Genomic DNA, 26,310 nt, shown 5'->3' on the forward strand with positions numbered 1-26,310 from the left:
GAGCATGAATCTCCATATTCCTTTCCTAACAAGAATATGTCCCTTTTCAGAGTCTTAATGTCATCTAACTCCTTCCCTGACATGGTCTAGCTAGAGGTGTTACAAACCTGTCCTTCTCTCACTTGATCTTCTATGACCCTGAATGCCAGAGGAAGGACTCTTGGGGCTGACTTGCCATGGCTTCTAGCCCCTAAACCTGGGCAAGGAGTGCCTGGAACTTCTCTGGATTGTTTATAGTTGGGGCACTTACCTAAAGATGAGACAGATGTTGGGTATGAGTCATGTAGCCTGGGATCCCCTCCTGACTCCATTCTGTGACCTTGGACAACTCCCTTAACCTCTCTGAGCCCTGTTCTTCATGAGAACATGTAGATAGCAATGCCTACCCCCAGGCCATGAGACTGTGAAAGGTAAGACATGACTTTTTTTTTTTTTTGGAGACAGAGTTTCATTTTATTGCCCTTGGTAGAGTGCTATGGAATCACCGCTCACAGCTCACAGCAATCTCCAACTCCTGGCCTTAGGTGATTCTCTTGTCTCAGTCTCCCCAGTAGCTGGGACTACATCCCCTCATCCAGCTAGTGGCCCTGTGCCCCACAGTCTCTGGCACCTGCCACAATACCTGGCTATTTTTTTTTTTTTTGTTGCAGTTTGGCTGGGGCTGGGTTTAAACCCGTCACCCTCAGTATATGGGGCCGGCGCCCTACCCACTGAGCCACAAGCGCTCCCTAAGACATAACATTTTGCATAGCTCCCAGCATGTCGTAGATCCTAAAAAAATTCACTTCACATAAGAGACTGTGTAGGGAATGATGACATTCAGGGAAGTGTTGAGTCACAGGCTAAAGCCTTCAGAAAGGAGTCAGACTTCCTGGAGAAGCTGCAGTCAGAGTTCCTTTCTGACAGAGCTGCTCACCTACTCTGGAGGCCTCTCTTTCCCTAAAGGTCCTTGCCAGGTCAGAACTTAGTAGGAGGCAATGCGCTGGCCAGAGCTGCTGTGGGAGACAGGTAAGGCAGAGAAGGCTCTGCCCAGGTAGCCAGGCAGACTCACAGAACCCTTCCTCACAGCGTCATGACAAGGGCCAGAAACTGTGGGGCACAGGGCCACTAGTTGGCTGAGGGGATGGACTGGCCCACATACAGTGGGTGAGGGGCTGGGCTAAGCCCATTTGTCAGGGCAGGCTTCCCTATGCTATTGGTTGGGCCAAACTAGGCAGATGAGACTCCTTTTCCAATGATGGAGCCCATAGCCATAGAGCGAGTGACAGACCTGGACAGAAGGGTCAAGAAGGTCTCTGAGAAAGAGACATTAGCTGAAGATGAATTGACTGTAAAAAGAGAGAGGGCATCCTAGGCAGAGAGAATAGTAAATGCAAAGGCCCTATCTATAGCTGAAAAGGCTTTTTGAGTATTTGAGGAGTAAGAAAAAGCACAATTTGGCCTGGAGAGTGTTGGCCTTGTCCAGCCTCCCTTGGATAGTGGTAAGAATGCAGTGAGAGGGGATTTATAGAAGGCATTTAGAGCCAGTTTCATGGAGTACATCCTTCTCACCTGAAGTTTGGAGGGTTGCCTTGGAAGTGGTAAGAATGCAGTGAGAGGGGATTTAGAGAAGGCATTTAGAGCAGGCATTCAGTTTCTGCCCTCTGGAAGGAAGGTAGCCAAAAGTTAGCTGATTTACCTAAGGTCACCCAGAAGGTGAGTAGATGGAACTATGAACAAAAGAGGCCTCCCGGGATAGGTCCTAACTTGGGGGCAGGGAAGGCTGACATCAGGACTAGAGGACCTATAAGAGCTTGTGGGTCCAGCTTCAGGGCTTCTGATATTTTGTCGTCAGAGTCCGATTACCTGGAGGAAAATATGATGTCTCTTGGGCATCTGCACTTTCTTGCCTTCATGTAGGTCTGGCCAAACCCAGACCTACAAGGATGAGAGTAGATCCAGGAATAGCAAAGGTTGACACAGGCATGGTTCAGAAATGGCTTTGAGGCTGGTGCCTGTAGCTCAGTGAGTAGAGCACCAGCCCCAAATACTGATGGTGGTGGGTTCAAACCTGGCCCTGGCCAAACTGCAACAACAACAACAACAACAACAAAAAAAGGCTTTGAGAGCTAGAATGGGTGGGAAGTTCGAGATAGGATCTGAAAAGTCAGAGCTGGAAAGTAGCTTATCGCATTTAATTCCCATTTTATAAATGAAAAAAAAAAAAAAAACCAAAAACCTGAGGCTTGGTGCCCATAGCATAGTGCTTATGGCATCAGCCACATACACCGAGGCCGGCCCAAGCCAGTTAAACAACAATGACAACTGCAACCAAAAAATAGTTGGGCATTGTGACGGGCACTGTAGTCCTAGCTACTTGGGAGGCTGAGGCAAGAGAATCGCTTAAGCCTAAGAGTTGGAGGTAGCTGTGAGCTGTGACGCCATGGCACTCTACTGAGAGCAACATAGTGAGACTGTCTCAAAAAAACAAAAACAAAAACAAAAACAAAAACCCTGAGGTACACATGCCAGCCTCTCAGCCTAGCCCACCATGCAGTCTCCCTGTCCACCGGTTTGGCCACTTTTCCTTCCCTGGCCTCAAAGTTCCCTCTCAGATTCTTCTGGCTTCAACAGTTTTCTGTTTTTGCTCTTTCCTGACTAGAATTTATAATGACTGCTTTTGGGGTTTCTATGGCTTTACTTCGGCTTTCCTTTTGGTGAGGAGAGCATCAGTAAGCATCAGTGTTTGGCACTGGGATCAGGTATAATAGGGACTTTGACCATAGCTTGGAGAGAAGAGTAGGTGTGTAAGGAGGCTGGTGCTTGGGGCTGCTAGACTACCAGTGCCTAGAGAACTCCAAAGCCTGACAAGGGGGCTTTTGGGCCCTATTTCTGCCCTGTGCAGGTTCTTCTGGGGGTTCTTCATGTCTGAGACCTCTGGCTCCTGGACTGGTTGCTGATGTCTCCCTCCCCACCACTCCCAAGACTAGAGTGCCCAAAGGGTGGATTGGGGTTTCCTGGTTGCATCCTAAGGATGGGGTGGGGCTGCAACTGTGGAAATGATAGACTCAATGGAGTGAGTTGAAGTCCTGGTCTGGCTGGAGACAAGGTTACCCCCTATAGACTCTTCAGCACTAGGATATCTTCACAGATTGGGGAATGTGGATGGAGGTAATGGGAGGAGAATTGCAGCTTTTCTTGGACTTGTGACTTGAGGTAGGTTTGGAAGGAATATGGAATTTTGAGAAGGTCAGAGAAGAGAGGGCACAGATGGCTCTGGGAATGGTCTTACTGCATCTGGGCTGGGGGTGTGGCAAGGGAAGGGCAGAGAGGCGGAGGGTAGGGCCACTTTTAAGCCTTAAGTACCTAACCTGGAGTGGAAAAAAAAATGCCATACTCAGTATTGGCACTTCTCCGAAGGCAACAGGGAGCTATTAGAGAACTTGGATTGAAGGGAAGGGACAGATTAAGAGAGTGGTTTGGGGCAGCTTCACCTAGGAGTTGGCAATGATGAAGTAGGAGTGGAGGAATTTACCTGACAATTTCTTCCAGACTCTAGTAGTGTAGCCTTAGGGTAGATATCCCTCTTTAAGGGTGACTAGGACTATGGCTGGATGCTCAGGGATAGCCCAAGGTGACTCCTAAGCAAGTCATCATCAACCTGTGGCTCATGCCCACCTTTGGTTAGTCTTCCTTGACAAGCCCTCCCTAGGGCATTCTTCTTCCCTCTTCCTCCTTTTTCCTTCTCCCTTCTCCATCCTCTCTCTTCCTCCTCCTCCTTCGAGATAAGAGTCTCATTCTGTTGCCATTGCTAGAGTGTCATGGTGTCATTATCACTGCTCACTGAAACTTCAAACTCATTAGCTCAAGTGATCTTCCTGCCTCAATCTTCTAAGTAGCTGGGACCATAGGTGTGTACTAACATGCTTAGCTATTTTTTTCTATTTTTTGTAGAGATAAAGTCTATCTTTTGCTCAAGCTGGTCTTAAATTCCTGGCCTCAAGCAATCCTTCCACCTTGGCCTCAGAGTGTTAGGATTATAGGCATGAATCCCCACCCCTAGTCCCTGGGGACATTCTTGAGTACCAGATGTGTTTTCCAGGTAACTTGAGCAGTTCTCATGCTGCCAGACCTGCAGTTGCCCCTTACTGGGGCTTCTTGTCCAATGGAAGGAAGGAGGAATATTCACATTGTTGACAAATGGATGCTAAAACACTCAGCTCATGCAACCCTGGCAGCAGTTAGATGCAGGTGCCCTTCTCACCCATTTTACACCTAATACCCCTTGATGAAACGAGTCTGCTTTGACTCCACAGCCCAAACTGGTCTTTTTTTTTTAATTTTTTTTATTAAATCATAACTGTATACAATGATATGATTATGGGGCATCATACACTCACTTCATAAACCATTTGACTCTGGAGTTCCCCCTGGTGCTAGGTCCCATCAGAACCTCCCTAGGTAGCTTCAATTTGTCTTTCTTTGGGGGTTAAAGGAAATGGTCATTTCTCCATCTGTTCACTTACTAGTTTTATTTTCCCTCATGAGAGGAAGCGGATCCCATTGGGTCACACCCATTAGTACCTTTTTCAGTGGGCTCTCTGAATGGCTCATCTTTCTCTGCTAGGACTGTCTTCACCTGCTGGAATGATTCAAGATCAAATCTTTGTGTCTTTCTGCACTGTTTCCACATCTTCAGCCAGTCTTCACAGTTACATTCTTCCTCCTGAATACTTCACAACAGCCTTCAGCTTGCCTTGTATATTCTCTTCTAGGCCAATATTGACTCCCTAGCCACTTCCCCTGAACCTTGAAGAGGCCTCAAGAAACTGACTGCTCAGAATTCTTCATAGTTTCCTCCAATCACCTGATACCTCTCCCAAGATTTCCTTTTTTAAAAAAATCTTAAATATGGAACTTTTACATATATGGGTTTATCATTTGGGTATATAACTAAGCCAGTCTGAACTTTTTTTTATAGAGATAGTTTAATTTAGTCCTGTGAATGTTTGAGTCTTCATTATCCCTTTTGGATTAATTCACTTTTTTTCTAACCACCTGTTAAGCTTTAATTTTTAACACTACTATATAACAAATCTTTGAAATCAGTGATCCATTTTCCTTGGGGAAATCTTGGGCTCTGGTCACACTGGCCTTGTCATTACTTCTCACTCATCTCTGCTTCTTCCTCTCTCTGGGCCTTGGTTCATGAGACCTTCTCTAAGAGTGCCCCCATCTAATCCTGAGCCATGTTCAATTAAACTCATCCTCTGAGACCTTGCTTCTTCAGCCAAGCCTTTCTGGATTTTTTCCAATCTATGCAGCCTTCCCTGCCTTTGAATGGCTGAAGCATTTAGAGTCTACAGGGGCTCTCCAGGGCTCTCTGAGAGGGTCTTTAATATGTAGTCCTTTTTTCCTCATCCCAGTTTTAAACAAGTTGAGAAATAAAACCTAGAAAGAGGCAAACGTGTTACCTTCTTTACTGATGAAGGCTTGGGAGAGGAAGGAGCTTAGTGTGAGGTCAAATGAGCCTGTGAACTAACCCCAGAATAGGCTGATTTTCCCTTCTACCCCAGTCTCACTTGCTCTTGGTGAGTGAAGCCCTGCATGTCACAGCCAGTGGAGCATAGGAGTGGAAAATCTGCCATTCTCCCCAAGACCATGCCTTAGGGGGAAATGCTAAATCCTGTCTTGAATTATTTTGTCACTCTGTGGGATTTGTTGCTTCAGTTATGCTGTGAGGTCCTTAAGGCCCAAGGTAAATACCACTTCACATCTTCACAGTGTCTTTAAGTAGATGAAGAAGACTCTCTCTTAGCAAGACCTTCCTTTCCCATGCATACCCACCCCAGTTAAGTCTAAAATTCTGTTCTGAGGGCCTCATTTCCCTATTAATGCTAGCCTGAGTATGCAGACAGAACCTATGGGAGCAGGAATGGATGTAAACATTGTCACTTACTCAGGCCTCAGTCAGATAGAGTGACAGACCCTTTCCTGAAAGGGGACTTCCAGGAGGGTACAGGGTATCAGGGCATAATTGCCCTTAGTGCCCTTGTACTAGGATGAAAGAAAGCCAAATAAGAGGTTGGGATGGAACAGATGTGTGCTTTGCTTCATTCACAATTGTGCTAAGAGCCTCATTTGGTTCTTTATGGGACTGAGTGATGAATGATTAGATCAATCAAGGCATGGGGGGTTAATTGTTTTGGGCTGGAAGAAGTCCATGGAGCCAGGTTATAAATGCCACTACTCCACTGGTTACTGCTTTCTAGAGGAATGTGGAGTCCACCTAGTAATGCTTGGATTCTAGAGCTGTGGGAGCATACACATCATTGCACCATGTAAAGTTAGAAAAAGATTTCTCTAAAAATAACCAGGGTGGAATATTTAATTTGATAGCAAGACTATGACTAATCCATGAAACAGAGAGTCTGTATGACAAGACACAGTGCACTAATAGGGAGAAATTCATGTTTGACCTTTAAGCAAGTGCAAAATGAAACAGACCTACATACCTTGGCAGCTGAGGACTCTGTGGCTCTAAGGAGAGTGGCGATGAGCAGGGGGGTCTGATAGTCATGGAGGAGAATTAACAGAATATGTAGTTCTCAAGGGCATTGAACCATGGATATAGCTCTGGGAAATTAATATTTTTCTGATGTTAAAGAAGACAGTGCTGGGGCAGCGCCTGTGGCTCAAAGGAGTAGGGTGCCGGCCCTTTATACCAGAGGTGGTGGGTTCAAACCCAGCCTTGGCCACAAACTGCAAAAAACAAACAAACAAAAAAACCCAAAAAGAACAACAAACAAACAAGAAGAAGCCAGTGCTGGCTGGTAAGAGGTAGATGCAGGAGGCCAGCCCAACTGGGCAGGGATAACCAAACCAGTTCTCACTGACTGGCTCAGAGGAGAAGCAGATTCCACAAATATAAGGAGACCCACAATTTCTGGGAAGCAATCTGAGCTAGTGAGAAGGAAGCAAGATTCCAGTGTTTAGTGAACATTTACCCTGTGCCAAGTTCTGTGTTGAGAGAGATTAAGCTACTTGCCTAGGGTCACCCAGCTAGGAAGTGTCTAGAGCCAGATGTGAACCCAGCTCTGACTCTAGAGCAGGGGTCCTCAAACTGTGGCCCATGGGCCACATGAGGCGGTATGATTGTATTTATTCCCGTTTTTTTCTTTTTTCACTTCAAAATAAGATATGTGCAGTGTGAATAGGAATTTGTTCATAGTTTTTTTTTTTAAACTATAGTCCGGCCCTCCAACAGTCTAAGGGATAGTGAATTGGCCCCCGGTTTAAAAAGTTTGAGGATGCCTGCTCTAGAGCCTTCCAGCTCTACTCCCTGTTTGTTGCTAGGTCACTTAAAATTAGAAAAAGCCCAAGCCTGGCAGTGGGTTAGAGTGACAGATTGGGGTTGGGGTGGGATAGATTGGGTGCAGGTGTGGTTTTGGTAGGGGCCACCTGGTGATGAGTTTTCATGAAAAATTGCTATGGCAGGGGCAGAGACAAGATGGCTGACTGAAGCCAGCTTTCCACAGAGACTCCCGTCCAGAAGGAGAGTTAAAGGAGAGAAATTTAGCAAGTAACCTGGTGGATTAGAGCTGCACCAAGAGAAGGTTGAAGAACACACATCAACCCTGCTGAGGTGAGCTGTGACAAGGATAAAAACAAAAGGTACAAAATCTATCACCAAGCAGATGGGAGTCCCCTCCCCCATAAGAATGGCTCGGAGTGCCCCACAAACAAATGAGCAGAGTTCAAAGGTCCTCCCACTACACTCCACGGGAGAGACCCTCTAAAAACTGGACCTACCGTCCCTACTAGGGTGCCACAGTGTTCTCCTGCCAGGCATAAAACTGTATATATTCTCTACCTGCAATTCTGAGCTCCCAGCACTCCCCTTTACTCTCACTCTGAGGTCTGGAGGCCTGACCCCCAGGAGCCCAGATTCTCGGGTGATTTCTCAAGGTGCGTGGACAGGGTCTGGACTGATGCTGGTCAGTGCTGATTGTGCGGCACAGGAGTGAGGAGAGGACAGTTGGCTGAGAGGGAACCACACCGGAGCAGCGGTGCCCCGAGGCGCAGAGCAGCAGCCGGTTATGGCAATAATAGGGCTCACTCCCAGATATTCCGAAGCCACTACTCCTGTCGCCCTGGGCAACCAGAGGAGGCCGGGCATCTTCTCAGGTGGCAACTACCACGGAACAGATCTGGGACGGAAACGCAGGCCCCATGAGTAAAGGGTTTACCTGAGGTGGTACCGGCTTGGGTGGAGTGCGGGGACTAGAAAACGCATGCGCAGAGCTGGGAAATTCCCAGGGTGGGGCTGACCCAGAGGACCGCTTTACTGAGCCTAAGACGCACCTGGCTCTCAGGGGATTGTCAGCCTATAGACAAAGGAAGGCAGGAGGCTAGAAATGACAGCTAACCGAATACAAACCTGCACGAGTAAAGACAGGGCCTGAGGTGCAGGCTCGGGGAACTCAAAACAGCTTCTCTTCTACAGGGGAAGTTAGCAGGGACAGAAACAAATTCTCGCAAAGTTGTTCTGTTCAGTTCTGTCAGTAACATCAATCAGGAGCGGGGCTGGAACTGAGTGAACACCCCCCCAGCCTCCATCAAGCGCCCGAGGTTGTCAGGCTTCACCTCCCCCTGCTGGATAGAGGCAGAGCGCAGCGGCCTGGCTGAGCAGATATAGATTTCCTTGTGATTCAGGCAGGTGCAAACCCCTGGAGTATCTGCTAATTGAAGGCAACTGGGTCACAGCCCTGCGGGGCTATCAGTGACTGGGTGTGACAGAGGTGCGAGGTGGGGAAGGTGGCATCAACCTTCCCAGACTAATCTATTTGCTGGGTGGGTCCTCCTGACTTCACAGAGCACCGGAGCATGTCATATTTGAGTTGTCAGCAGACCCCTGCGATACAGTTGAAGAGAACCTTTTAAACTCTCCCACCTGAGACAGGTGCTGACTGAGACAACTGATTTGGACCTTTTGAACTGAGCCAATCGCCTGAGGACTATCCAAGTGGTGCCCTGGGTGTGTGGTTGTAGGAAGGTTTGATTTTCCTTTTCCAATTGTTGCCTGTGGGGGCCGGGTGACTTAATTGTTGGTATTTCTCCACAGCTGAGACTTCAACCCAGAGTAACTGTTTCACTAGGGTCGGACAGAGAACAGCTGAAAACAACACAGAACCACTTAGTCCCACCACACCAAACAGCTCCCCAGTTTCTCAGGCCGTAGCACCGTACGGGTCCTCGACAAAGCTCTAGGGGAAATATCAAATGGTGTAAAATAATCATGGGGTGGAATCAGCAGAAAAACTCTGGTAACATGAATAACCAGTATAGATCAACCATCCCCCCAAAGGAAAGATATGGCAGATATAACTGAAGATTGCATTCATAAACAGCTGGCCGATATGTCAGAAATCAAATTCAGAATTTGGATTGCAAACAAGATTAATAAAATGGAGAAAGTTTGGAATTAGAAATTTGAGGAGAAATTCAAAAGTTGTCTCAAGAATTTAATGAATTTAAAGACAAAACCACCAAAGATTTTACGCACTGAAGCAAGAATTTGCAGCCCTCAAAGATCTGAAAAATACAGTAGAAGCCCTCAGTAACAGAGTGGAGCAAGCAGAAGAAAGGATCTGACATTGAAGACAAAGCCTTTGAACGCTCCCAAACTCTCAAAGAGGAAGAGAAATGGAGAGCAAAAACGGATCATTCTCTCAGAGAGCTCTGGGATAATTCGAAAAAGGCTAATATCCGCCTCATTGGAATCACTGAAAGTGAAGACGTGGCCTCGCAAGGCACAGAGGCCCTTCTCCATGGAATTATGAAAGAGAATTTTCCAGACATGCCAAGAGATTCTGAGATTCAGATAGCAGACAGTTTCAGAACCCCAGCACGACTCAATCCAAATAAGACATCCCCCAGACATATCATAATTAACTTCACTGAAGTTAATATGAAGGAGAAAATTCTGAAAGCAGCCAGATGTAAGAAATCCATTACCTACAAAGGGAAGGATATTAGAATGACGGCAGATCTCTCTGCTGAAACTTTTCAAGAAGAGGGTGGTCATCGACTTTTAATCTCCTAAAGCAAAATAACTTTCAACCCCAGATCCTGTATCCAGCTAAACTGAGTTTCATTAATGATGGAGAAATTAAATACTTTAATGACATTCATATGTTGAAGAAATTTGCCATAACCAAACCAGGGTGAAAGAATGGCTGTCCATATTTCAGGCAAATGGTAATCAGAAAAAAAGCAGGTGTTGCAATTCTATTTACAGACACAATAGGCTTTAAACCAGCAAAAGTAAGGAAGGATAAGAATGGTCACTTCATATTTGTTAAGGGTAGACTCAATATGATGAGATTTTAATTATTAATATTTATGCACCCAACCAGAATGCACCTCAATTTATAAGAGAAACTCTAACAGACATGAGCAACTTGATTTCCTCCAGCTCCAGAATAGCCGGAGATTTCAACACTCCTTTGGCAGTGTTGGATCAATCCTCCAATAAGAAGCTGAGCAAAGAAATTTTAGATTTAAACCTAACCATCCAACATTTGGATTTAGCAGACATCTACAGAACATTTCGTCCCAACAAAACTGAATACACATACTTCCCATCAGCCCACAGAACATACTCCAAAATCGATCACATCTTAGGTCACAAGTCTAACTTCAGTAAATTTAAAGGAATAGAAATTATTCCTTGCATCTTCTCAGACCACCATGGAATAAAAGTCAAAGTCAGTAACAACAGGAATCTGTATACTCATACAACAACATGGAAGTTAAATAAACTTATGCTGAATGATAGCTGGGTCAAAGATGAGATTAAGAAGGAAATTGCCAAATTTTTGGAACAAAACAACAATGAAGACACAAATTATCAGAACCTCTGGGATACCACAAAGGCAGTCCAAAGAGGGAAATTTATAGCACTGCAAGCCTTCCTCAAGAGAACAGAAAGAGAGGAAGTTAACAACTTAATGGGACATCTCAAGCAACTGGAAAAGGAAGAACATTCCAACCCCAAACCCAGTAGAAGAAAAGAAATAACCAAAATTAGAGCAGAATTAAATGAAATTGAAAACAAAACAATTATACAACAGATCAATAATTCAAAAAGTTGGTTTTATGAAAAGGTCAATAAAATAGATAAACCTTTGGCTAACCTAACCAGAAAAAAAAAAAGTAAATCCTCTAATCTCATCAATCAGAAATGACAAAGACGAAATAACAACAGACTCCTCAGAAATTCAAAAAATCCTTAATGAATATTACAAGAAACTTTATTCTCAGAAATATGAAAATCTGAAGGAAACTGACCTGGAAGCACGTCACCTTCCAAGACTTAGCCAGAATCAAGTGGAAATGTTGAACAGGCCAATATCAAGTTCTGAAATAGTATCAACCATACAAAATCTCCCTAAAAAGAAAAGCCCAGGACCAGATGGCTTCATGTCAGAATTCTACCAAACCTTTGAAGAGGAACTAGTACCTATATTACTCAACCTGTTACAAAATGGGGAAAAAGAAGGAAGACTACCCAATATGTTCTATGAAATGAACATCACCCTGATCCTCAAACCTGGAAAAGACCGACGAAGAAAGGAAAATTATAGACCAATATATTAATGAATATTGATGCAAAAATATTCAACAAGATCCTAACAAACAGAATCCAGCAACACATCAAACAAATTATACATCGTGACCACGTCGGTTTTATCCCAGAGTCTCCAGGCTGGTTCAATATACGTAAACTGTAAGTATAATTCAGCACATAAACAAATTAAAAAACAAAGACCATATGATTCTCTCAACTGATGCAGAAAAACTTTTGATAATAACCAGCATCCCTTCATGATCAGAACACTTAACAAAATTGGTACAGAAGGGACATTTCTTAAACTGATAGAGGCCATCTACAGCAAACCCACAGCCAATATCGTATTGAATGGAGTTAAATTGAAATCATTTCCACTCAGATCAGGAACCAGACAAGGCTGCCCATTGTCTCTACTGCTCTTTAACATTGTAATGAAAGTTTTAGCCACTGCAATTGGGGAAGAAAAGGTGATCGAGGGTATCCATATAGGGTCAGAAGAGATCAAACTTTCGCTCTTTGCAGATGATATGATTGTATATCTGGAAAACACCAGGGATTCTACTACAAAACTCTAAGATGTGATCAAGGAATACAGCAGCGTCTCAGGTTACAAAATCAACATTCATAAATCGGTAGCCTTTATACATACCAACAATAGTCAAGCTGAAAAAATAGTCAAGGACTCTATCCCATTCACAGTAGTGCCAAAGAAGATGAAATATCTGGGAGTTTATCTAACAAAGGACATGAAAGATCTGTATAAAGAAAACTATGAAACTCTAAGAAAAGAAATAGCTGAAAATGTTAACAAATGGAAAAACATACCATGCTCATGGCTGGGAAGAATCAACATTGTTAAAATGTCCATACTACCCATAGCAATATACAATTTTAATGCAATCCCTATTAAAGATCCACTATCATACTTTAAAGATCTTGAAAAAATAATACTTCATTTTATATGGAATCAGAAAAAACCTCAAATAGCCAAGACATTACTCAGAAATAAAAACAAAGCTGGAGGAATCATGCTATTGGACCTCAGACTATACTATAAATTGATAGTGATCAAAACAGCATGGTACTGGCACAAAAACAGAGTGGTAGATGTATGGAACAGAATAGAGAACCAAGAGATGAACCCAGCTACTTACCGTTATTTGATCTTTGACAAGCCAATTAAAAACATTCAGTGGGGAAAAGATTCCCTATTTAACAAATGGTGCTGGGTGAACTGGCTGGCAATCTGTAGAAGCCTGAAACTGGAACCACACCTTTCTCCATTAACTAAGACTCTTACTGGATTAAAGATTTAATCTTAAGACATGAAACTATAAAAATACTAGAAAAGAGTGCAGGGAAAACCCTTGAAGAAATCAGTCTGGGCGAGTATTTTATGAGGAGGACCCCCCGGGCAATTTGAGGGTTTTCAAAAATATACTACTGGGACCTGATCAAACTAAAAAGCTTCTGCACAGCCAAGAATACAGTAAGTAAAGCAAGCAAACAGCCCTCAGAATGGGAGAAGATATTTGCAGGTTATGTCTCTGACAAAGGTTTAATAACCAGAATCCACAGAGAAGTCAAACGTATAAGCAAGAAAAGAACAAGTGATCCCATCACAGGCTGGGCAAGGGACTTCAAGAGAAACTTCTCTGAAGAAGACAGGTGCACGGGCTACAGACTTATGAAAAAATGCTCATCATCCTTAATCATCAGAGAAATGAAAATCAAAACTCTTTGAGATATCATCTAACTCCAGTAAGATTAGCCCATATCACAAAATCCCAAGACCACAGATGTTGGACTGGATGTGGAGAAAAGGGAACACTTCTACACTGCTGGTGGGAATGCAAATTAATACATTGGAAAGATGTTTGAAGAACACTTAGAGATCTAAAAATAGATCTGCCATTCAATCCTATAATTCCTCTACTAGGTATATACCCAGAAGACCAAAAATCACATTATAACAAAGATATTTGTACCAGAATGTTTATTGCAGCCCATTTTATAATTGCTAAGTCATGGAAAAAGCCCAAGTGCCCATCAATCCACAGATGCATTAATAAATTGTGGTATATGTACACCATGGAATATTATGCAGCGTTAAAGAAAGATGGAGACTTTACCTCTTTCATGTTTACATGGCTAGAGCTGGAACATATTCTTCTTAGTAAAGTATCTCAACAATGCAAGAAAAAGTATCCAATGTACTCAGCCCTACTATTAAACTAATTTATGGCTTTCACATGAAAGCTATAACCCAGTTATAACCTAAGAATGTGGGGAAGGAGGACAGGGAGGGGAGGGAGAGGGGAGGAAGAGTGGAGGGAGGGTGATTGGTGGGATTACACCTGTTGTGCATCTTACAAGGGTACATGTGAAACTTAGTAAATTTAGAATATAAATGTCTTAACACAATAACCAGGAAAATGCCAGGAAGGTTATGTTAACCAGTGTGATGATAATGTGTCAAACAGTCTATAAAACCAGTGTATGGTGCCCCATGATCGCATTAATGTACACAGCTATGATTTAATAATAAAAAAAAAGAAAAAAGATTCCCTATTTAACAAATGGTGCTGGGTGAACTGGCTGGCAACCTGCAGAAGACAGATTGGACGCACACCTTTCACCATTAACTAAGATAGACTCTCACTGGATTAAAGATTTAAACTTAAGACATGAAACTATAAAAATACTAGAAGAGAGTACAGGGAAAACCCTTGAAGAAATCGGTCTGGGCAAGTATTTTATGAGGAGGACCCCCCGGGCAATTGAAGCAGCTTCAAAAATACACTACTGGGACTTGATCAAACTAAAAAGCTTCTGCACAGCCAAGAACACAGTAAGTAAAGCAAGCAAACGGCCCTCAGAATGGGAGAAGATATTTGCAGGTTATATCTCTGACAAAGGTTTAATAACCAGAATCCACAGAGAACTCAAATGCATCAGCAAGAAAAAAACAAGGGATCCCATCGCAGGCTGGGCAAGGGATTTGAAGAGAAACTTCTCTGAAGAAGACAGGTGCACGGCCTTCAGACATGAAAAAATGCTCATCATCTTTAATCATCAGAGAAATGCAAATCAAAATTACTTTGAGATATCATCTAACTCCAGTGAGACTAGCCTATATCACAAAATCTCAAGACCAGAGATGTTGGCGTGGATGTGGAGAAAAGGGAACACTTCTGCAGTGGTGGTGGGAATGCAAATTAATACATTCCTTTTGGAAAGATATATGAACACTCAGAGATCTAAAAATAGATCTGCCATTCAATCCTGTAATTCCTCTGCTGGGCACATACCCAGAAGACCAAAAATCACATTATAACAAAGATATTTGTACCAGAATGTTTATTGCAGCCCAATTCATAATTGCTAAGGCATGGAAAAAGGCCACGTGCCCATCGATCCACGAATGGATTAATAAATTGTGGTATATGTACACCATGGAATATTATGCAGCCTTAAAGAAAGATGGAGACTTTACTTCTTTCATGTTTACGTGGATGGAGCTGGAACATATTCTTCTTAGTAAAATATCTCAAGAATGGAAGAAAAAGTATCCAATGTACTCAGCCCTACTATGAGACTAATTTATGGATTTCACATGAAAGCTATAACCCAGTTACAACCTAACAATAGGGGGAAGTGGGAAAGGGAGGGGAGGGAGGGGGGTGGTGGGTAGGCGGAGGGGGATTGGTGGGATTATACCTGTAGTGCATCTTACAGGGGTATTTGCGAAACTTGGTAAATGTAGAATGTAAATGTCTTGGCACAGTAACTGAGATAATGCCAGGAAGGCTATCTTAACCATTGTGATGAAAATGTGTCAAATGGTCTATGAATTGAGTGTATGATGCCCCATGATCATATCAATGTACACAGCTATGATTTAATAAAAAAAAAAAAAAAAAAAAAGAAAAAGTAAAATTGCTATGGCTTCTAGTATGGCAGATTTCCGAATGGGGATTGTTTCTCTGATCATTCCATAATTCATGACTGAATATTATAAATTCTGATCCATCACCTTCAGTGTAATTGGATAAGAGAATAATCTCCATTTCTTAGAGTTGCTCTTCGTCAGTGGTGAAAGGGTAAATACTATTCCTAGTGTCCCCTGGGTTGTGCCCTGCATTGTTTTAAGTGCACCTTCCAAGGTGTGCTCTTGTAAGAGAGTTTGAGAAAGACTTTTTTTCATCTTCTATTAAATGTTGCTCAAGAAAAGATTATCGGTGGTCCTTGATCAGATTCAGGGCTATTGCTTCTTGGCATGCTTGGCAATATTCTTCCCGGGGACCCTTGGCAGAGGGAGGGATGTAGTTGATAAGAGCCCCCCCCAGACTCTTCTCTTACCCTATGAACTGGGAGTTGAAGACTGGACACTGGGCACTGGTATACATTCTAGGAAAGGAAGGATTGGCTCAAGGAGTTGAGAGCAACCTGGAGTGGTCCTTGATGCTTCTGCACAGTCTTTGTTGAATGGACAGAGAATTCAGAAATGTGCAGTAGTGCCTCTGAGCCTGGTATGCCAAGGGATAGGCCTTTACCTAGGGTGTTGCCTCAGTAAGTCCAAGGATCTCCTTGCAGGGCCTGGTCTTATTCATGTATCTTATCTCTGCTTCTGACCTAAGGTCTAGCAGTGGTTGGTACCCTAACGTCATAAGGCTCAGGAAGGCCCCAACACCTGTCTCTATCTCCTCGTCCAGCCACATCTCTCCCTCTTCTCCATGTACATGGTCATTCACATAACATATTCTGTTCACACTGGCCATCCCATTCCTTTCCAAATACTTTTCCCTCTGTCCAGAACACTTTCTTTACTTGGCTGATTTGTCTGGCTTTAGTTTAAACATAATTTCCTCTAGGAAGTCTTTCCTGACTTGCAAACTAGGTCAGGCCTCCTGGCTAAAATTCCCTTTGTTATCTTTTCTCCTAGAGATTTGCTTTTGTGATAATTGGTTCAATGTCTCTTTCTCCAACAAGAAGGTAAACTGTGTGATAAGAACGACTATGAACATTTGCCCCAGATATGGTCCATATTAGGTGCTCCAATAAACTTTTGATTAATGAATGATTTAAATTTCTCACACTTCAAGATTAAAAGTATGAAGAGTTGGTGGGAACAAAGGCTTAGTTCCCCTACTTTTCTCAGTCCCACAGCAATTCAGAGATGGGGTAGGTGGTGCTACACTAAGCAAATAGGCTTTGTTTTGCACTTGACTCAAGTGAATTGGTAAAGGTATTGCAATTGGTTGGTTTTTATGTGTAGAGAAATCACCTCTGTCCTGGTTTGCAATATCTGTGCTATTCTGGGATTTTTTCTCTTTTGGGTCTATTTGTATTGGAGCAATAATTTCACCATTTGGCTACACGGAGGCCCAATTAATATTACAAATATAGTCCCATAAAATTCACTTCTTGACATTAGAACGTGTTGTTGCTAATTACTCTCCAAGGTTTTTAATTTCAATCCCTCCTTAGTGACTTAGTGAAGAAATTCAAGGGCATGAGTATTTCCCCCAAAGGGAAAGGAGAACTAGGTAATGCCAAGTTTCTATTTGCTCATCCTTCCAGGGGGTATCTTGTCTTTGATTCTATTTCCACCTTTTTTCCTGGTCAGAAAAATAAGTAAACAAAAACCTCATTGAAATAAAAATGTAAATTTCTAGAAACAATAAAAGTACTCATTTACTAAAGTATTCTATCAAGCAATATTTACTAGTACCTACTATATGTCAGTGCTAAGGCACTGGAAACTAAAAAAGGTATATAACATAGCACTATCTCTAGGCAGCTCACAGTCTTGAGTGGACAGGAAGGAAGTGCTGAGGATTCCCTGACACATCTGTAAACATTCTCATAATGGGGCTTGGTAGCTACAGCTTATCCAGAAGTGCCATATCAGTTTCCAGGAGTTGAAATCAGGGGAGCTTTTATCATTTCTCATTTGAATACCCTGGTTAACTGTAAGGAATCCACATTTTAATAATATTTTGAATGGGCTGATAAAATAAGAACAGATGGTTAAAGTTTGTCATTTTCGGGAAAATAATGAAATATTGCACTGCTTAATCTGTCTCTCTTTCACACTCTTTTCTTTCCCCTCCCTAATGCAAAGATAGTCAGATGAAACAAAATTTAAAACAAAATTCTAATACTATCTTCTTGGTCACTTTAGGTCTCTTCACCTGAAAGAACCCTAACTTTGTCAGCCATCTCTGTGTTAACCTATTCTGTATTTATTCCTCCAGGAAAGAGGCTTCCTAAAAAGTGTTTCTTTGGAGGACAATATGAGGTGATGGTGAAGCGAACTTCACTAGCTTGGGTGTCTCTGTGCCATGAAGAAAACTAGCTCTGCAGATGTGTTACTAACGATAAGGGCAGAGATGAGCTGGGTAACATGTATTCTTGAGGCTTTCATCTTGAGGAATCCAGAAGGGCAGAGATGAGTTGGGTAACATGTATTCTTGAGGCTTTCATCTACCTGTCCCTGGGCTTTGTATGGGCATAAGCTACAGTGGTTGGTACTTCCTAATCAAGAGAAGGCAGAATGGCACTGCTTACCTGCACTTTGCTTGGATTTGCTTCTATACCCCTTACCTTTCCTTGAAGTTTTCCTACCATTCCACTTTGACAAAGCATTAGATGACATCAACCACTGGGAGAGGGAAGTGAGTGCTGTGTTGGCACTGCTACCAGAAAATCTTGACAGAATGAGCATCGTTTGCCACTTACCCACTGCTTGCTGACTTTAGTAGCAAGAACCTCCAGAATGCTCCTGGATAAACATCATCTTTGTGGCCACACATTGTTTTTATGAGCTGAGTCATCAAACCGGCTGGCTCCTTAAGTGCTGTTTTCTGATTCTCCAGGCAGTCGAAAACAGGGAGAAAACATGTGAATTGTAGCTCATTGAGCTTTGTAAAGAGCCAGTCTCATTCACCAAAGGTGATGAGGCATTTAACATTATGGAGTTTGCTTATGATAAAAAAGTTATTGATCAACTTAAATTCCATTTAAGAAAAAAAGATGATGCTCTCTGCATTTCCTGTACAATATTTACAAAATTTGTTTGGTTATAGGCTATTTTTTCTTTTTTTTTTTTTAAGACAGAGTCTTATTCTGTCACCCTGGGTTAAAGTGCTGTGGCATCATAGCTCACAGCAACCTCAAACTCTTGGGCTCAAGAAATCTTTTTTGCTTCAGTCTCCTGAGTAGCTGGGACTAAAGACTTCTGCCACTACACCTGGCTAGTTTTTCTATTTTTAGTAGAGATGGGGGGTCTCGCTTTTGCTGAAGCTGGTTTCAAACTCCTGAGATTAGGTGATCCACCTGGCCTCCCAGAGTGCTAGAATTATAAGCATGAACCACTATGCCTGGCCGGTTATGGGCTATTTTATTTATTTATTTATTTTTGAGACAGAATTTCACTCAAAACTCTGGGGTTGAATTCCCTGGGGTTGAGTGCCATGGCATTATAGCTCACAGCAACTTCATACTCTTTGGCTTAACCTGAAACTCTTGGACTCAAGCGATCTTCTTGCCTCAGCCTCCTGAGTAGCTGGGACTATAGGCACCTGCCACTTCACCTGCCTATTTTTAGAGATGGGGGTCTTGTTCTTGCTCAGGCTGGTCTCAAACTCCTGAGCTCAAGCAATCCGCCTGCCTCAGCCTCCCAGAGTGCTAGGATTACAGGCATTAGCCACCGTGCCTGGCCTATAGGCTATTTTTAATAGCCACCAGTCTTAAAGAATTTCTGCTTAAAACTTGATTCCTTCCTCACTCATTAAATTGCAATTTGCCTTGTAAGGTAATGAGTTAAACCCCAAAGTAATACTGAAAAGTCAAACTGTTTGCAGACCCATTTGCAGTCTTGTTTGTTTCTTAGATAAATTGTTCCACCATGTTTATTTTTTATAAAGGTACTCAAGATATATCAATGAATTTTTAATTAAAACCAATGTCCCCATAACAAGGAAATTTAATTAAGCTTCTGAATTTAGAGATTTGTAACTTCCTAAGGTAACATTTCAGTTCTTTTCCAACCTATTTCATTAGGGTATCAGTAAATTTATAGGCAGATGATTTACTGAAAATGTAAAAACCCAGACACATGTTAAATTCCTGTTAGGTGGTAGGCACTATGCTAGTATCTGTGTGGAGTAAAAATAAATGAAGAACAATCCTTGCCATTGAAGAAAGAAACAGATGTTTGCCCAAGTGCAAGGTAGACACATTTGATCTCTTAGAGGAGGATGAGCTGAGTGCTGTAGGAAAGGACTTAATGGGAGAGAAAAATCTCCTTGAACAAGGGGCAGTTAGGGAAGACTTCCTGAGAAAAGTGGCCCCGAGACAGTCCTTGGAAGGCGAGGTAAATCCATATTTCAAGAGAGGAGAAGACATGGTTGAGTGGTACTGTACACCAGGATCCAGCCAGGGCTAGGGAATGGAGTAAAACTGTGATGGCCCTGGGGAGTTGTGGGAGAGCAGTTTCTGGGAGGTGATAAGGTCAAAAACCAGAACTTCATGGCTGACTATCAAATGAATTATGCTGAAATAAGAGTATTTGGAATGAATGATTCTCTTTTGAAGTCAGATGCAGATAGGGAGAAGAAAGAAGGCTAGAGAGGGATGATGGTACTGACAGGGATAGTGCTCCTGGAACTGTAGAAAGAGCTGTGCATCTGGAGAGGATGCAATTGGGAGACAGGGGGTAAAAACAGCATGGTAAGTTCCTGGGGATCCTGAGAAGGAACAGGAAATGGGACTGGGTGGTACTGAGAACACAAGGAAGAGTGGGTGAGAGGAGGGGAGATTAGTGTGCTGTGGGTCCTGATTTTCAGAAGCAAGCTGGAAGTTAGCTTACATGTTAGAAAGGTATGTGTGGGTTTATGTTGAGTGGACTGATGGCCAGAGGAAGGACAAGCTCAAATCAGATCCTAGGGGGCATAGGAGAGCAGGTGCATGATCCTTTAGGCCAATTCTCTACAACATATGCAAGGTGCTTTTACTTCAACTAGAGAAAACAATCTAAATTTAGTATAAACAGCAAGAGTTTAGGAGTCTAGGACTTATCAAATACCCTCTTTCTCACCTTGGTTCCCTTTCTTCCCCCTTCCCTGGTTGTGCTTAATGCCCTTTCATCCTGGAGCTGAGGTTTGTTAAATCCTGGAGATGGGCCATTATGAAGGGGGACTTTGTCTTGGAAAGCCATCATTTAAGATGGATTCAGACGGTCAACAAGAGAGTAAACTTTGTAAAAACTGGCTCTTAGGCTTTATGACTATCATCACGTATCACAGACAAGGGAGTGGAACTTGAGGATGAAATAAGAGCTTTAGGATTATTCAGAAGGCCTGTGTAGTTCAGTCCCCCTTGCTGGATAGCTCTCTAGAGCAGCAGTTCTCAATCTGTGGGTCATGACCCACAGGAACTGTATTAAAGGCTCATAGCATTAGGAAGGTTGAGAACCACTGCTCTAGAGAGAACTTTTTGGGACTGCAGCTTCATTCCATCATGGCTATTGGGCAGGGGTCTATTTTCCTGAAACAGCTACATAAATAAGGACATATGTTGTTATGTTCCTGGTCCCCCACCTCACCTCACCCTCCAAAAAAGGGAGAAATTTATGGCTGTTGAGAAATGTAAACATTCATAGAATAGACATTTACTGGGCAGAAGTGGGCACCTTTCATTGGTGGGGGAGGAGCCTGCAGATCAGAAGGTGGGAGGAGGTGGCAATAATTCAGGTGAGTACTGTCAGGTTTCTTCCCAGGCCTGATAAAGGACACTCTAAAGGTAGATCAAAAAGATCTCTTGATTACCAAAATAATCTTTTATTAGTCTTGTTTTCCACTCAATAACCATATACCAGTTGTTGGGTTGGGTGCTGAGGGGCTAGAAATATGACTTTAGCTTGGTACCTGCCTTCTGGGAGCTGACAGTCTTATGAGGGAAATAAGACTGAATATACCGAATATACTGAAATAAGACTGAATATACTGAACACAGCTGGAATCCCAGAAAAAGGAGGGAAGGAATCAGTGGGCTGGCTGCCAGATCAGAGCAGACTTCTTCCAAGGGAAGTGTTGATTTTGAAGAATGGCTGTCTAAGATAGTGAGGAATGACACCAGTGTTTTGACTTGGTAGTACTGGTGACAGAGATAGATGAATCTGCTGGGATTAGAGGTGGACACACCATGTGAGTCCAGATGTAGGTGGAAAGGAGAAGTCCTGCATTTCCTGGTGTTTGCTGACTGGTTGACTTGGGGTCACAAGGTGATATCTATAGATACCAGAATAAATGAATTCTTAAGGAGGAGATAGGGAGGGGTTAAGTTTCATGTCAGAACTAGAACTACTCAGGACCACATAGGAGACTGTGCCCTGGGTAGGAGCCCTCAGAGCCCCAAGAGGAAGTGCTTCCTTACCAGAAAAGTTGCTGTGATTGTTCGACTCCAAAACATTCACCCCTCAGGCCTACTCAGCAAGGCAAGAACCCAGGAGCTAGGGGTAGGAATGCACACTGTGGTTCTAGGAACCTTTCCAAACTCTGGATGCAAATGGGGTGGGTTTCAAAATGGTATCGTCTCCTCTTTTTTCATGTCTCCCCTCTCCCACCCGGGGGGGTCCCTGGCCATCTCCGTGCTTCTGGCCAGAGGCAATGTAAATGGAAACCCGTGGGGGATGGAAGGTCGCCCACCTGCCCAGCCTTGGCAGCTCCAGAGTTTGCTGCGTCTGAGGGTCCACAGCCGGCTGAAGATCCTGTCCTGCGGCGGCCCTACGGTCCCATCGCCTCTCGCAGATTTGCCTCCGTTGGCGCGCGGCTGCGGCGCGTGGATTCGCGCGCGGGCTCGGGCGGCGCGAGCCTGAACAGCGCGAGCCCCTGCGCGGTGGGGAGTGGCGCATGCGCGGGCGTCCTGCTAGCCCGCTGAGGCCAGCTGAGACGCGGCAGCACCGAGAGCGGAGCTGTGAGGAAGCGAGCGGCGGCGCGGGAGCGGTGGCGACGGACAGGTGGCGAGCTCTCGCCCGCGCCGCCTGGAGCTGCTGCGCCACACACGGAGCCTCGCGGTCCAGACGTGGCAGCGGTGGCAGTGGCATCTCGGACAGCCTGTGAGGGATGCGCCGCTCACTGCCCCGCGCCGCCTGACCGCCCCCACCTCTGCTTGCGGTGCGCCACAGCCGGGCCCGCGGCCGTCCCTGCCGCGCTGTCGCCCGGCCGCCGCACCCGCGGGGCCGCTCCCGGCCCGGCCATGTGGACCCCCACAGAGGAGGAGAAATACGGCGTAGGTAGGTGAGGCTCGAGCATGGCAGCGGCTAGGATTCTCGAGGACGCGCCCTGTTTCCCTGCCCCGCCTCAGCACCCTTCCTTCCCCGCCCCTGCCCGCAGGCTGTTCGGCCTCCGCGCAGGGCAGGCGCGGGGGCGGGTGGGTGCGGGGTCGGGAGTGGGTGCAGATTTCTGGGTGCGCCGAGGGCGGCAGGGGGCGCTGGCGGCGCGGCCCCAGCAGGTGCGGCCCGCGGGAGGGGCGGGCGAGGCCCGGGCAGTCGCCTGAGGTTTCTGGTGTGGGGCACAGGGCAGTTTTACCCCGGAATCCAAATTCAGGGAATTTGTTTTCTTTGCCCCCAAACCTCGATTTTAATGAGTTGCCATACCTGAGTTGGTAAAACGGACGGCTGTTTTAATTTTGGACTGGAACCTTACAAAAACAAGGATGAAACACGTTGACATCATTTTCTCAGTTCAAAATTTTGCAGACTTTTGACTGCAAATGTTTCCTCCGTTTTAATTTGTTTTTCTTTCAGTATTAGAAATAATTGCCTTAAGATGGGAAGTGTTTTTTTGACACGCATCTGTATTAAATATAGATATTTTATGGACCCGGTTTTGTTTTTAAAATTCTTGTTTTCAAAAGGGGCGGTTATTTCTCTTAAAATCTTCTTTTGTCAGTTTTAAGTATTAAACTCCAAAAGCTGAATAATTCTTGTAACATTCAACTTCTTTAAAAAGAATACCCAATAATTTAAGGGATTGAATGTTTCGAATGTTTTACAATGTCAGTGTTTTGTGCCAATTACGTGATAGAGTTAAGGCGCATTGCATTATTATAGTCACCTATCATTTTGTTCAGTTAGAAACATTTAAAATGTTGAATGTACAGGTTGTTTTCCCCCTAAACTTGTAACGGGAAAATTTTAGATAGAAAATCTATCCAAACAAAGATTTTTGTTTCCCATTTTTATTGCAGTTTAATCAAGATTTAGTTCATAATTCACTACAAAATAACTTTTTAAACTGCAGTGGTAACATGTTTCGGAATACTTTTGGAATACAGGCAAGCTATGTGAAAAAGTCATGTAAAAATGCAATTTATTTAAATTTAAGGACCTGGAAAGAGGTCTTCTATGCTGGTAGAGTCTTGTTTTGAAAGTTACCTTTCTAAATAAATAGGCTATGCTAGGATGGAAGTGATAGAGGAAGTCTAGTTCTAGAGTCTGTCAAGAAGGAATTGGGAAATGATGCAAATAGCCAGGGTTCACCTCTAGGGACCTTTTACAAACCCTTATTATTCCCCGAATACTAAGTTGACTATGTGAAATTAGGAGTTGATGTTTTCTCTTCTCCATAACTCGGTGTCAGAACTGCTTAAATAGAATACCCAGTAGTAGATGTTAAAGTGTTCAACTGTCTAGTGGCATCTAAGTGATTGATTTCTTCCCTTTTGGGGAAGAACCTTTGAGTAATGGAAAAGGTGGAATTCAGAATCCTGGCTTCTCTTTACTGGTGCTTTGTGTAAGTTATTTACTATCACTTTCTTAATGTGTAAATTGGAAATAATGTTTTGCTGTCTAACAAGGTTGTCAAAATTGAATGAGAGTATTAATAAATGTTAGTTTCTTCTTTTTCCCTCAGTACTTACACTAATAGTTATAATAAGTATATTAGTTTTTATAGTAAGTGTATTAGTTTTGAGACAGAGCCAATGCAGGATAATCAAGGTTGGTGTAAGTCAACCTCAAAGCACAAGGATTTGGGGTGTGATTTACCCAGTAAGAGGGAAAGAAATTCTTGCATTCCTAGGACTATGTGTTTAACTTTAGAAACGTTTTTATTCTTTGCAAAGAGGTACAGCATTGGGTATAGGACTGGACTTAAATGCTTGTTAAATGAGAAAGTTATTCTGAAGAAATGTCCTCAGCAGCTGTGGTGTAGTATAATTTGGATGCCTTTTCTGCCAAACTAGGCAACTCTCCCCCTATTTATCTCAGAGCTTTTTTATGCTGTCCCTTCTTGGTTATGGTCTACTCTAAAAGTTTGTGAGCAAATTGTTTAAAATTCAGGACAGTTTTTTTCCCCCAAAAGCATGTTAGGGCTACACTCCTAGGCCTTTTTTTTTTTTTGCAATTTTTTGCTGGGGCTGAGTTGGAACCCGCCACCTCCGGCATATGGGGCCTGCGCAGTACTCCTTTGAGCCACAGGCACAGCCCACTCCTAGGCCTTTTAATAAAATCCTGTTTACCATATAAAATAGCATAAATATTGTACTTACAATGGGAAAAGTCAATTAAAATGGCATTTTGGCTACTTTGTTTAATTGCTGGAGGACTAGCTTGAAAATTTAACCACGATTGGCTGGGCACCTGTAGCTCAGTGGCTAAGGCGCCAGCTACATACACCAGAGCTGGTGTGTTGGAACCCAGCCTGGGCCTGCCAAACAACAATGACAACTACAATCAAAAAATAGCTGGGCATTGTGGTGGGTGCCTGCAGTCCCAGCTACTTGGGAGGCTGAGGCAAGAGAATTGCTTAAGCCCACGGGTTTGAGGTTCCTGCACAGCACTCTACTGGGCAACATAGTGAAACTCTGTCTCAAATAAAAAAAAAAAAATTAACCATGGTCATTGTTCCCGTTCAGGGCATGTTTTGACTTTCAGCTTTGATTTTTATGATTAACTTGGAGCACAGATTTCTATCTCTATTTGTCAATCTCTAATTCTATAGTGAGGAGGGAAACTTATACTTCCTACCAATTTGAAAAAATATAAGGAGAGGACCTCCATTTGCCCTGATGTTGATGAGGCAGTTATGGCAGTGCAAAGAGTTTTTTTCTCTTCAACTGTTTTATCTGTATTCGACAATGGTTAGCTTTTGAGATCGTATAGTATCCTATAGTAGTATCTTACTGTCTTTAAAATTTTTTACAATGTAGGAATTCTGTACAGGTTACAACATTTCTGAATTATTTGGCTTATTTATTTAGGACTGGGTGATGCTTGAACTTTACTTTCCATTGTTGTATTCTGTGATTGAGTTTAGATGATGGTGAGGCCATTGTCCTTTTTTGAGGATCTATGATGGGCCAATCACTTTGCTTGCTGAGGATTCTCACTTACATTACTCTGAGCCGATTCTCAGTATAGTCTTAATGTTCTTTTTATTATACAGATGAAGAAAAGTTGTTAAACCTTTTTTGTCCTTCAACAATTTTATATTCCCTTAATTTTCTTTTTGGCAATGAGTAATATTTTGTGATATACTTGACTGTCTTGCTCTCCTCTATTGTGATTATAGGCTGTTTTTTACTGAGCCTGTTAGCCCAAGTTTTGACTCCTTATGTCTCTTTACCTCTTAGAGAATCTCTGCTTTCCTTTCTATTGCTATGAATGCTTAGAAAGTCCTTCATCCTTC

General features: G+C 43.3%; 1 protein-coding gene and 1 long non-coding RNA gene across 8 annotated transcripts in view; one reads left to right on the forward strand and one right to left on the reverse strand.

The window, feature by feature from the left end:
- LOC128592023 (uncharacterized) overlaps nucleotides 1-22,449 on the reverse strand; it is a 50,443-nt gene extending 27,994 nt beyond the window's left edge. Inside the window, exon 1 of the long non-coding RNA XR_008381744.1 lies at nucleotides 22,327-22,449. This is a non-coding gene — a long non-coding RNA (uncharacterized LOC128592023). The remainder of the gene's footprint in view (nucleotides 1-22,326) is intronic.
- A 96-nt stretch (nucleotides 22,450-22,545) lies between these two features.
- The window catches only part of DOCK3 (dedicator of cytokinesis 3), an 899,254-nt gene continuing 895,489 nt past the window's right edge, over nucleotides 22,546-26,310 (forward strand). For 6 of the 7 annotated variants that reach the window (XM_053600715.1, XM_053600720.1, XM_053600716.1 and 3 more), the window contains exon 1: nucleotides 22,546-22,913. In XM_053600715.1, the coding sequence (XP_053456690.1) occupies nucleotides 22,877-22,913 (37 nt within the window). In that variant the 5' untranslated portion in view covers nucleotides 22,546-22,876. Of the gene's footprint in view, nucleotides 22,918-26,310 lie in introns of all 7 variants that reach the window. The other variant, XM_053600721.1, reaches the window with a different exon arrangement.

Source organism: Nycticebus coucang, chromosome 8, assembly GCF_027406575.1.
Source record: "Nycticebus coucang isolate mNycCou1 chromosome 8, mNycCou1.pri, whole genome shotgun sequence".
In the NCBI taxonomy this organism is placed as follows: Eukaryota; Metazoa; Chordata; class Mammalia; order Primates; family Lorisidae; genus Nycticebus; species Nycticebus coucang.